At 60.2% G+C, this 12511-nt stretch overlaps 2 protein-coding genes across 2 annotated transcripts; one reads left to right on the plus strand and one right to left on the minus strand.

Moving 5' to 3' along the window:
* Positions 1-4131: 4131 nt before the first annotated feature.
* On the minus strand, positions 4132-11885 carry METTL27 (methyltransferase like 27). The gene is given in 8 exon segments (XM_014850458.3): positions 4132-4509; positions 7453-7939; positions 7941-8061; positions 9841-9933; positions 10292-10427; positions 10640-10768; positions 11314-11440; positions 11738-11885. Coding segments are annotated over 6 exon segments (816 nt in total). The 5' UTR covers positions 11437-11440; positions 11738-11885; the 3' UTR covers positions 4132-4509; positions 7453-7725.
* On the plus strand, positions 4995-6806 carry CLDN4 (claudin 4). Its single transcript, XM_014850460.3, has one exon. The coding sequence runs from the start codon at positions 5275-5277 to the stop codon at positions 5902-5904; it is 630 nt and encodes a 209-aa protein (XP_014705946.1). The 5' UTR covers positions 4995-5274; the 3' UTR covers positions 5905-6806.
* Positions 11886-12511: the final 626 nt, after the last annotated feature.

Consider the following 12511-nt stretch of genomic DNA (forward strand, 5'->3'; position numbering starts at 1 on the left):
CCTTCTGCCGCCTTGGGAAAATTGAAGACACGACCAGCAGAGATGGGGGCTGCCCTCACGTGAGGCGGGAGGATCAGGAGGCAGGGGCCGGGGTGGGTAGGAGGAGGGCTCATGTCTGGGGCCTGGGATAGGCCTCTCTGAGAGGTAGGGGAGTGGCCTGTGAAGGTCTGGACAGCTGGGCGGGATGGTGAGGATGGCCACAGTCATGTCTCAATGCAGACAGAAGCTGGAATTGGACACTAATTTAACGGAAAGTAATTAAGAACTCACTCAGTCTCATCTCCTCTTTGTCTTCTCCCGTTTACAGAAAGCTCCCCCGATCTGAGCCCCTTTTTCTCCCCCAGCCCATTCTGTGAGTCCTCATCCCCTCACTCAGCCCATCCCTCTCTCTGAACCCGTCTGCCATCCTGTCCCCTCTGTGCCTGGGCTGTGGGACTGCAGCCAGCAGGAAGCACTGCCGCCTGGCTTCTCTTCCTTGGAGACGCCACCCCCACCTTCTCCCTCCGCCCGCGTGGGGCCCAGCCTGGGGGCAGCACCGGCTCAGCCAGTCTGGCCAGACAGGTGTCCTGTACCCCAGGCCTGTCATTACCCAGTCCAGGGCCAAGTGGAGAGAATGGCCACTGGTGCGGGCTGTCAGGCTGTGGGCCAGGGGCTGCCAGCTCAGCCTGGGGCCAGGCCTCCACTTCTGAGCCCAGGGCCTGCAGCTTTCTAGGGTCAGTGCTGGGCCCGCCGACTCCTGCCAGGAGCATCTCAGGGGGCCTAGTGGGCCTAGTGGGCCTGGCTCTTGGGGCCTAAACTCCATGTCTCCACCGAGCCTCCCAGTGCCTGGAAGGGTGGTGTTGTCGTCCTCCTTCCCCTGCTGGGGAAATTGACTGACAGTGTGGAATTCTGTTGCCTAGTGTCACAGAGCTGGTAGTGGCAGAGCTGGGACTCGAGCCAGGGAGGGCTGCGGTCATTTTTGATGAGAGCCACAAAGGGGCCACTGCATCCTCCCCCAGACTCTGAAAGTCCCAGCCTGGGACCCAGCCCTCCCAGCCGGTGCTGGGTGCACCCCGGAGAAGTCCCATCGCTGCCAGAGCCATGCGGGAGGTGGCCGGCCCACACCGGCCCGGTCTGGAAGTGACTGCCTGTTTGCTGTAAGCCTCCAGGAGATTCTCCTTCTGGAAGAATCTGGGGAGATAGCTCTGAAGTGACGTGGGGACACAGTCTTTACGCTTACAGAGGACTGTGACATCCCATTGCAGATACTTTCCTGAAATTTTAAAATTTTATGACTTAACGGCATTGTCTCCGGTTAAAAAGAACAAGATCTCAACTTGTGTCTGTGGGCTGAGAAGTCAGTGAACTTCAAAAATAAGTAGTTTTGGACCAACTTCCAGCTAGACTAATTTTTGAGCTCAGAGTGAAGCTGCTTCCTTTTCTTCTTTAAAAATGCTGCTGGATTTTATAAGGATCAAAACGTTATGTTTGATCGGAAGGAATAACTTGAAGGTGGCACTAGCGTTAGTTTTCCCGTTCCCAGACAATAAGGAGTGAAGGTCCTGGGACCCAGGTCTGCTCAGCCCGCTGAGCTTCTTCTGGCCGCCCTGGTAGGGGTCCGCGGGCTGGGCGCAGGCCCTGGGCTCGGGAGGCAGCAGGACGGCTCAGGGTTGGATGAGAGACTCTATCGGCTCTTTTCCTAGGATGCTCAGGGAGCTGAGCTCAGGGAGCTGAGCACAGGGCACTGGGTGTGTTTGTCGAGTTGTGTTGTACTGTGGTCAAGGACTGGGCTGAGCCCCTGCAGCTCTGGGGACAGGGGTCTGAGAAGTCCTAGCTGCCACCTGGTATGAGTGAGACCAGAGCTGAGGAGTGGCTGCACGCTTGGCTCCTTCCTCCTCACGGGCCTGACTTCTTCAGCTCTCAAGCATTTTCACATCCTCATCTCATTTCACACGTCTCAGACGGGAGACAGGCAGTCATGTCCTCATTTTACAAAGAGGGAAGTTGAGGCTCAGAGCTGGAACTGGCCTCTTAGGTCACAGGGCCTGTACGATGGTAGTGGGGTAGGGTGGGCAGGTATGGGTGAACTGGTCTGGTTGGGGAAAGGACTGTCCCTGATAAAGACCAGCACATCTGATACAGTCCTATTGGCATCAAATGATACAGTGTACGCTGGGAGAAAGGAAAAGAAAGAAGTGTGCTCTGCCCTCCTTGCCCTCAGAGCAAAGGTGACAAATGGCAGACACATTATAAAGTGTCACAGCAAAGACCATCTGAGCTGTTGTTGGGGGACCCGGGCTCGGGGAGCCACAGGGGTGCAGAAGTGTCTCGGCTCCGCTGGTGTTTCTCTGTGGCAGGTGGGTGGGACCTGGCCAGTGTCTCCTGGCAGAAGTCAAGCACCAACAAACACCTCTCCAGCTCCACTCCGGCGCATAGCTGCTCCAAGGCCTTTCAGGACCCCCTCCAGCTCCTCCTCCACACCTGGGCCCCTAGCCCACCTGAGCTCCCGCAGACCTCCCCTGCCCCGGGCCTGCCCTCTGCCTGGGGCTCCTCCTACGCCTGCCTCCCCCCAGCCCTCAGCCCCCCCCACCCTCTGATGTGCATGGCTGAGCTGGGCGGGGAAGGGCAGCTTCCTAGTTAACTCTGTTGGGCCCCAGGTGGAAAGTTCTAGGGCCTGCATGCTCCCCGTCCCTTGTTCCTGCTTCTCCAACTGCCAGTTGGCTGTGTCCCAGGATAACAAGGGCAGGAAGTTGGTGTGTGTGGGGGGGCTGGCCATCTGGCCAACTCACTTCTGTACTCAGATGGCTTGCTGATGGGCTGGGCCACCTGGAGTGTCCGCCCCATCTTGGGCAAGCCCCCAGCCTCCTCTGGGCCTCAGTTTACCTATCTGTGCAAAGATAATGAGAGTCCGTGCCCTGCTTATTGACAGGGAGGCTGTGATGAGGTCATAGCAGGAAAGCACTTATTGTCCATCTCAAAGGCTGCTTATCTCTGCTGTTCGGCCAGCCACAGGCCTGGGTGCGTGCTGTTCCTCAGAGCCTTGTAAGGAAACCCCCAGGGAGGTGTGGTCTAGGCAGAAACCATCTCTGTTTGTGTTGGTGACTGTGCCTGTGGGGGGGAGGGGTGGGGAAGAGTGGGGGAGGGTGTCTGGGGACCAGGAGAAGGCCTCCTGCATTCTTGAGCGCCTTGAGCGTTAACTGAGCACCTACAGAGTGTAACCCCTGTGCCGAGCTCTGAGGCTGAATAAGGAACCCGCAGCCTCGTAGCGGAGACAGACGTGTTTACAGCCGACCACGATACAAGACCTCCACTTCCCTATCTCTCTAGGTTGTCCCAGCCTGCCCTGCGGTTCACCAGGCAGTCAACACACCTGTCTCAAAAGCCTGCCGTGAGCTGAGGCTTTGACCCAAACCACACACGCTTGGTGGTTCTCCCACAGGAAGCTCAAGGACCACACACGAGGATTGGGCACGCAGCCGCCCCAGGGGGTCAGGGGCAGTGCTGGACAATGCTGGGGGCTCAAGGACGAGTTGGAGTCTGGCCCCTGAGGCGTGCCCCTCACATGGTGGGGGAGAGAGACACGCAGGGGTCATGTGGAGGGTGAGGGGTCCCCTTGATCTGGCTGGGATGAGCCCCCGCCACTGTCTGCCCCCTACAGTGACCCCTTCCTCTAGATTCCCTCAGCCCCCTGCCCCAAATGGGCCCTTCCTGATCCTCGACCCCCTGCCCTACTTCCACCTCCATCCTGTTCCCAGGGGCACCTTTCCAAGGTGTGTGGACACCTCAGCCTGGCACCCAGCGCCCAGCCCAGGGCTCGGTGGTGGTTGAAGCAGAGGTTTCCGGACTTTCCCTAGGCCCACCCCCCCACTCCCCGGTGTCTGGTCAGACTGGATTCCTCGAGGTTTCCAGAACCAGTGGCATTTCCCCAGCCGTGCCTTTGCTCTTGCTGCTCCCTCTCCCAGAAGGTCCTCCTTCACCCAGTCCTGCTGCCTTGCACAACTCCGGGGCCACCCATTCATGGTGATTTCTGTCGTCACTGCCCTCTGCAGCATGACCCAAGAATACGGCACCCCCTGGAGTTGTGCTGTGCAGTCCCCCTTCCCTGGCAAGTCCCCTCCCCAGCACCCCACCCCCACCCTGTCTGAGTTCTCCCTCTCTTCAAAGTCTCACGGGACTTTGCACCCATCCTGGCTTTATTGGACAACTGTTTTGTGTGTCTTCACAGAGTAAACACCCATTTGCTGGGCTGATGTCCCAGGGTCGGGCCCATGGCTGGCTCATGGTGACCTCCCCCACTCAGTTCCAGCCAAACAGGCTTAGAACTGGCAGAAACTTCCATGGTCGGGGGAGGGTAGGCTTCCTTCTCTCTGGCCTCAAGGGCATCACCTCCAAGGCCCCTTTCTCCGGCAGGGCTGGGAAGCTGGGTGGTGGTGGTGAGAGATGGGGAGGGTGGGTGATGGACCCAGGAATCCTGGCCGCTCAGCTTCTCGTTCCCCAAAACTGGACTTCCTCAGGCCAATGCCAAGACTGCTGGTGAGGCAAAGGTATGAATGATGAGAACCACAATAGTAGTGATGAGGCCCCTGCTGAAGGAGATAGGACATGACTACAGTAATCAAGGTGGGGCTGCTCTTCCACCTTCCCAGGACTTCATCCTCAGACCCTCTCCCTGAGGGTCCCCACCCCTGCCCACCCACTCAAGCCTGGAATGAGGGAGCCCTGGGGCGTGGCTGGGCCTGGCGGCCCTCCCCCCATTCCTCGCCCCCAGGTGCTGGTGGCTGTGACTCAGTGTCTTGTCTCCAGGTTGACCTCAGCATGGGCCTGGGGGCACCGGGAGAGGGCAGTTTCCTCTGAGACTGGCTCTCGGGGTGGTGACTCAGGGGCCCAGGGCTGGGGCCTTAAATTGTCTTTGTTGGCTCAGGCTCAGGAATCCAGAGAAACTGGTCAGGGGGAGGCCCCAGAGCCTGAAACCCCTCCCTCTGCCCCCGCCCCTCAGCAGAGCCTATAACTGCTCCAATCTTCAGTTTGAGAGCGCCAGTAGCTGTGGGCGGCGGAAGGAACTGGTCTGATCACGCTTGCTGGGCTTGTGCTTCTGCTTCTCAGGAAAGACACTTGGCGGCTTCTGACTCTTGGGACAGGCACTTGGGGGCTGCTCCGACTGGCTTTGCCTCTTGACTCGCCCTGAGAGGGCTCCCTGTGGACACTGAGTGTCCGTCCTCAGCACTTGGACTCTTACAGCCCCCAGAGCCGGATCCCCACAGCCTCCAGGTCCGAGGCCCCTGCAGACGCTGAGCGATGGCTTCTATGGGGCTGCAGGTGATGGGCATCGCCCTGGCCGTGCTGGGCTGGCTGGGCGCCATACTGAGCTGCGCGCTGCCCATGTGGCGCGTATCGGCCTTCATTGGCAGCAATATCGTCACGTCGCAGACCATCTGGGAGGGCCTGTGGATGAACTGCGTGGTGCAGAGCACAGGCCAGATGCAGTGCAAGGTGTACGACTCACTGCTGGCGCTGCCGCAGGACCTGCAGGCCGCCCGCGCCCTCATGGTCATCTGCATTATCCTGGCCGTGCTGGGCGTGTTGCTGGCCGTGGTGGGCGGCAAGTGCACCAACTGTGTGGAGGACGAGAGCTCCAAGGCCAAGATCATGATTGTGGCTGGCGTGGTGTTCCTGCTGGCTGGCCTGCTGTCCATAGTGCCCGTGTCCTGGACGGCCCACAATGTCATCCGTGACTTCTACAACCCACTGGTGGCCTCTGGCCAGAAGCGCGAGATGGGCGCCTCACTCTACGTCGGCTGGGCCGCCTCCGGCCTGCTGATTCTCGGCGGGGCCCTACTCTGCTGCAATTGCCCGCCCAGAACAGACAAGCCCTACTCGGCCAAGTACTCAGCCGCCCGCTCCGGCCCAGCCAGCAACTACGTGTAAGGCGCCCCGGCTCAACTCTCCCTGTCGGCTTTGTTTCTCCCCGGACTGAGCTCAGGGCAGCCTGTGACCCCAGGATGGCCCTGCCACGGGCTGCAGGCTGCCAGGGGCTGAGTGAGCGTGGACAGAGCCGTTGGTCGGCAGCTCTCAGCCCCTGCTGGCCCTCTCGGACACATACCCATGGCCTCCTCTACACCAGCAAGGATGGATGGAGAGAGACTCCAGTGCCACCCACCTCTGAATGGTCTGTGGATACAAGAGAGGGGACGGGAGCATCAGGGTGTGGTAGTGGAGGAGGGAGCTGGCTCCTGCTGGCCAGGACAGCTCAGCTGCCTTTGCTTGGGCTCTGTGTCTGAGTGGGTACCCTGCCCATGACCATGTTGGCCACTGTCCCCTTCTTTGATCTTCCCCACTCCCTCTGCCTGCATCCTCTGGGTGGGTCAGCAAGCGCTTGGGCTGTAAGGCCCCCTGGAAACCTGTGGTCGTGAGAATGGCTGCGGCTTGCTTACCCACCTGCTGGTGGGGCACAGAGTTGACACAGAGTTGACGGACAAGTTTAGAGGGGAGGGGTGCTACAAACTGGTTTGGGTAGTGGTGGGGGAGGGGACCACAGGCTGCCCGTACCCTCCCGCTCCTGCCCCGCAGCCTCTGCAGAACCCTCCACCCGCCCCATGCCCCTGGAGACTGGCCACCTGTGGATCTGCCGCCACTGGATTCGCCACCCCTGCCAATGTCATTGGCCGGCCTGGGGAGGGCAGGGGGAACGGTCTTTCTCTGGCCCTCACCCTAGGAAGTCCTGGGGGCTTTTCCCTCCCATCTATGTGGTTTCTGTTTTGTAATTTAAGATCTATTCATCACGGTAATTGCTATTATTTTCTACAATAAATGGGACCTGTGCACAGGAAGACTCTGTATCGTTTCTGATTTCAGCTGTGGAGTTAGGCGGAGCCGGGCTGGAGGCCTGGGCAGGGGGTCAGTGAGGGGAGGACCACTGGTTGTGGCCAGGATGGCAACACTTGAAAAACCGGTTTTGGGGAATTGAGAAAAATTAGAACCGGCTTGACCTTTGGAATCACCTTGTTCAAGGCCTTCACTTGCTGGAGGGCAAACCCTGTACACAGGAGACACGGTGTGCACCCAGGAGCCTGGGGAAGTGTTGGGGACCCCAGGAGGGAGAGCCAGCCCTGGGGAATGGGCCACCTGCCCTCTCTGTCGTTGTCCAGATTTGTCTGGGCAACCAGGCTGGTCTGCTCACCCTCCAGGTCCCACGGCCTGGCATTTGCTCAGGCTGTCCCTGCCCTCAGCCTGAAATGCCCTTTTTTCTTTCTCCACCCCTCTGAATCCTGCTTGTCCTGTAGTTCTAGCTCAGAGCTGCCTCCCCCAGGAAGCCTTCCCACGGCCCCTGTTCATGCTGACAGTCACCAAAGCCCTTCTACCTGCCCAGCTCACAGCAGTCTCCAAGCCTCACCCTGAGCTCGGGGTTCTGATCCCTTTGGGGACAAGGAGACCGGGTCCCGGACATGTGAAAGTGCTTGGCCGAGGCCCAGATACCTGGGTTCCTGGTCCGTGAGTCAGAGGTGAGAGGGCCCGGGACTCTCGGAGGAGTCATAAAGTCACATCTGTGGCCCTAGCATGCCTGGCTTAGGGACAGGCCAGGGTGGGGGCCCCCTCTGTCCTGTCTCTTCTCATTCTGTCCTTCTTGGAGACAGAGGTCACTCTTTCCTGGGGCAAGAGATCCACAGAGCCAGAGTCCTGCCTTCCCTCCTGGGACTCATTTAATAGGCTGCGCTCTCCTGAAGGCCGGGATTGGTGCCGTGGCCCACTTTACAGATGAAGCAGAGGAGGCCTGAGCATGGACCGGCTGAGGCCACACAGAGAGTCAGAGGCCAGCCGGGGACTGGGGACTGGGCCTCCCTCCCTCAACCTGGGCTGCCTTCTGCTTTTGGTACAGGTAGATGATGCCAGAGATGAAACCATCACTGTTGGAAGTGCCAGGCACCAGCTCGAGCTCGGAGGTAGCCAGTTCCCACTGGTCCACAGGCCAGGCCACCACGCGTTCCCAGGCCCCGGCCTGCTCCAGCCGGTCCAGGGTGGCCTCCAGTGCCTCCTTGTATCGCAGATTGGATGGGTTGGTCCTGGTGGTCAGACACACCAGCCCACCTGGGGAGGGGTGGGGAGGGACAGGTGAGTGGGGGAGGGGCAGGAGCCACAGTTCCAGGCACTCTGCCCTCCCTCCTCCCTAGGGTGTCTTCAAGGGTGTCAGTTCTCCCAGCTTGGTCCCATCTCCACGGCTTTGGTGCTTTTGGCCCTCCCCCAGGGACACCTTTCTGCTTCCTCAGCTTGACAGCCTCCTATACATGCTTCAAGGCCCAGGTGTCCTTTATGCTGGGAATTCTTGGCTTAATCCACTGGACAGAGGGGGCTCCCTCCTCAGCGCTCACCAGGCCCTCAGCTGGAGGATGTGGCTGTGTCTGGATGCCCAGGAAGGAAGCACATGGCAAATCCCTTCACCTCTCTGAGCCTCAGTTTCCCAGCCTGCAGAGCAGGGATGACCGCCCTGTCTCACAGGAAGGCCGGCAAAGCCTTAAGCGCTGGCTGAGTGAATGAATGACCCCGTCCCTTCAGGTATTCAGGCACCTATGGGATGCCCAGTGTGGGCTCAGATACACTCAGGAAAGACCGGTGCCTGGAAGGCTTCCTGGAGGAAGGGGTGAGGAGAAGAAGGGCCCTGATGGTGGGGGGCACTCCATGAGAGGAAAAGCTCCAAAGTAGGGGAGCCTGTGATGTGTGGGCAGGCAGACAGGGCTCCATCCAGCTGAGGGATCTGACAGGCACAGGCTGGGCTAGGAGGCCCGGTCCTTACTGGTTCCAGCGAAGGGAGATTTCTATCCCCCGGAGCCAATCACTGCCTCTCTCTCTGATCCCACCAATGTCCCTGTGTCTGTCAGCTCCTGTGACCCCCCCGAGGCTGAAGCCTGCCCAGACCTGCCCAGGCTGGGCCACAGCCCCTGCTGGGCCCAGGGCGGGTGAGGAAGGCAGGGAGAAGAGAAGATGTGATCTTGCTGCTTTGGGGCAAATTCAGGGCTTTCTGCTCCTGTCCTGCCTCAAGTCAGTGCCTCATGATCACCATGCTCTGCCACTCTCCTTTATGCCCATGACTTCGCTCCCCACCTGCCCTCACTCCCCATCCCAGCCCTTGGAAATGCCTCCCTTCTCTGACTTCTCAGAGCACTGAGCACTCACGGCCCTTGAGGGCCCACCCCGGCCCCCCCCTCCCCGGGGCCTCCCCTGCTGGGACGTGGTGGCTTGGGGATGGAGGCCCAGAGAGCAGGGTGTGTCCCTCCTCCGCAGGGCTGAGGCAAGCACAGGGCAGGGACACAGCAGGAGGAGAGTAACACAATCCTCACCTGCACATCAGCCCCAGGGTGGAGAGTTCACCAAACGTGCTCACCTGAGCAGCCCCATCTCACAGATGAGGAAACTGAGACCCCAAAAGAGAAACGGGTTCACCTGATGGCCATCCATGAGTTAGTGAGGAAGCTGGAGGATGAGGGAACTGAACTGAGCTCCTGCTGTCTACCAGGGCTGAAGCAAGGCCTCAGAGACGTCATTTTACCCAATTCTCACCATGAGCCTATGGGGAAAGGCCTAAGCCATTCTGCTTATAGGTAAGGAAACAAAGGCTGGATTGGAGGGTGAAGCCACCCAAAGGTGGCAAGCTGGCTACCTTTCTGCCCTGCCTATTTGCCTGGCTCTGTTGATGGTGGCAACTGAGGCCGGGCCCTGGGCTGGCAGCTGGTGGCTGGGATGCTAGCTTAGGCTGTATGACCCTGGGCAGGACCCTGCCCATAGCCTGGCCTGAGGGGCCCTGAGGCTTGTGTCTCTGGGTGCGGAGAGGGGAAGGGGTGCGTGTGTGGGGTTCGATGGGCTGCTTCTCACCTGGCTTGGTAACTCGCAGGAGCTCAGGTATCGCACTGCAGGGCACCTGGCCGTCACTGAGGGCACCCACCATCAGCACTGCGTCGAAGGTCCCTGTGTGGGGCGTGCGGATGTGGTGTGGTGGCGTGTCTCAGATTACTCTGGAGGATGGTACCCACAGAGGGGCCTGGGCAGGGACCAGCTCTGCCACTAGTGTCTACAGGACCCAGATCCCACGCGAGATACGGCAGGTAAGGCCCAGTCCTGGGCTGAGGTCAGATCCTGGGATAGAGGGCTCAGAGAGGGTCTCAGAGGCACTGGGGAGCTCAGACGGGGAACGGGGGCTCAGTGTGGGAGGGAGCTCGTGGAGGGCTCAGCAAGCAGGATGGAGGCTTGGCAAGGGAAAGGGGCTCTGTTAGATGGGCTTGGTCAGAGGGTGGGCCTTGGGGTGTCAGGGTGGGAAGGCAAGTACCTTCAGAGCTGGGCAGAGGCTCCTGACCCAGGGTGCAGAGGCTGAGGTGCTGGTAGAGGCCACGGGCCCGGGCCTGCTCCAGCATCGCTGGGCTCCCATCCACCCCATGCAACTGGAGGAAGCCCCGAGCCTGCAGCTGGGGTGGGAGCACTGTTACAGTTCACCCCCACAACCTCCCAGCTGGGTCCCTGCACCTGGCGGAGGGCAGTGGACCCCACAGGGGATGTAGCCCAAGTGTTTGGAACCAGTGAGTCTGAGGGGGGAGGCAGAGTTCTGGGGGCAAGGGTTGCAGGAAATGTGAGCAAGCGGGGGGCTGAAGAGAGGGCAGGGGATTCACGATGGCCTCACCTCTGCAGCCACCAGGCCAGTGCCACAGGCTACATCCAGGATCAGGGCAGCATGGGGCGGGCCCAGAAGGGCTTGCATGAGGCAGTCCACTGCGAGGCGGGGGGCACGGTACTGCAGGGCGGCCACATCCTGGGGACAGAGTGCTGAGCCAACTGCCACCAGGGGCCCATGTTTGGGGGACATTTGTGTGGGTGGTCTCAGAGTCAGCCAGACCAAGCTGTGTTTGTGTGCTTGGGGCCCAGGCTTTGCTGAGACTACGGGAGAGGAGACCCAGGCATGAGGTGCTTTCCTCTGCCAAGGTGCCAGGACTGGATAGTCAGCCCCCAGCTACTGCTGGGGCTTTCTCTGCTCCACAAGGCAACTAAGTTCAGAAAGAGCACTCAATGGCACCTCATCCAGGCAGCCCCTGTGCCTAGGCTGCAGTCCCAGGTGGGGAGGTCTTGGCTCCTGATCTCCAGCGGCTGCCAATCTGGAGAGATGGGGACGGCCAGAGAGTAGGGCCACTGTGGGTGGGCAGAAGAGGGGCCATTCCGCGGGGACAGGACTGCAGGGTGAGTCTCACTTCATTCTCACAAGCCACCCTGGGATGCAAGGCTGACTATTCCCGCTTCGTAGATAGGAGACGAGGCGGGATGAGGGGAGGGGGGTGCAGGTGAGGACCTGGCCCGGTTTACCTGGTCATAGTCCAGAGCCCAGCGGTCATAGAAGAGGAGCTTCTGGGCCAGGTCGGTGATGCCGTGCAAGGCCCCGACCCGCGCACGCGCCTCGCTGAGGCTTCCGCCCTCCTCCTGGGCCATCCTCCTGTGGGGACACGGCCTCCGTGTCCTGAGGCCCACCTCAATCCCCACCCGCCACCCATCATGCACAACAGAGGAGGCTGTCAGGACGTGGCCTCTCCCGGCCACCGGCGCAATCCCATTTCACAGGAGGGAACACTGAGCACAGGGAGGGTGAGACTGGACACGTGCGGTTCAGGGCTGGGGGTAGCGGTGTCCCCTGCGGGGGAGGCAGGACCTGCCCCCACCTACCCGCCCCCGGCCGCGGTGAGCGGGCTTCCAGGGCAGAAGGGTCTCTAACCGGGTAGGGGTCAGAACTCACCAGCTGGGTGGGCGCAGGAACTCTCAGCGGGGCCTGTGTGGCGAGCCTGGCCCCGCCCCCGCCGCCCTCCAGGATTGGCTTTCCGCGAGAGAAAGTACCCAATCAGAGGAAAGCACTGGCAGCCGCCCTCCACCACCAGCCAATGAGCTCAAAGTTCTAGGCCCTCCTCCTGCCCCAGAAGATCGCCCACTTTTCCGACATGGTTTCACTGTCTGCAGGTTTAGGAGCATGTCTGCCTCCTCCCGGCTTCCGGCGTCCTTCATGCTTCCTAAAAGCGAGGGCTCTGAGGCACTGCGAGCGTCAGAGTTCCTACGGGGCAAGAGAAGGACCTAGAATCAGCCTTCACTTTTAGAACACTCATCAAGACCTAGGCAACGCTGTCCAGTAGAACTTTCTGCCGTCCCGGCTGCTGAGCACTTGGAATGTGGCGAGTGCTACTGAGGAACTGCGTTTTAAATTTATTTTGTTTTAATCGCTTAACCATCCGTGGCTCGTGGCCTCCTGGCAGCACCTGCGTCCGCGTCGTTTGCTTGGGTTGCTCCAGGGGAAGCCCTTAGAGGAGCTTGTTAGAAATGCAAATTCTTGAGCCCCACCCCAGAGCTAGTGAATCAGAATTAGATTGCTGGGGGGTGCGGTGGGAGTGGGGCCCAGAAATCTGCACTTTAATTGACTCTCCAGGTGGTTTGTATGCAGCTCAAGTTTCAGAAGCACTAGCCTAGAGAAGCCTTGTAGGGAATCAGTTAGGGCAGGCAGAGCTTCAGAGGCTGTTGACGT

Source organism: Equus asinus, chromosome 14, assembly GCF_041296235.1.
Source record: "Equus asinus isolate D_3611 breed Donkey chromosome 14, EquAss-T2T_v2, whole genome shotgun sequence".
In the NCBI taxonomy this organism is placed as follows: Eukaryota; Metazoa; Chordata; class Mammalia; order Perissodactyla; family Equidae; genus Equus; species Equus asinus.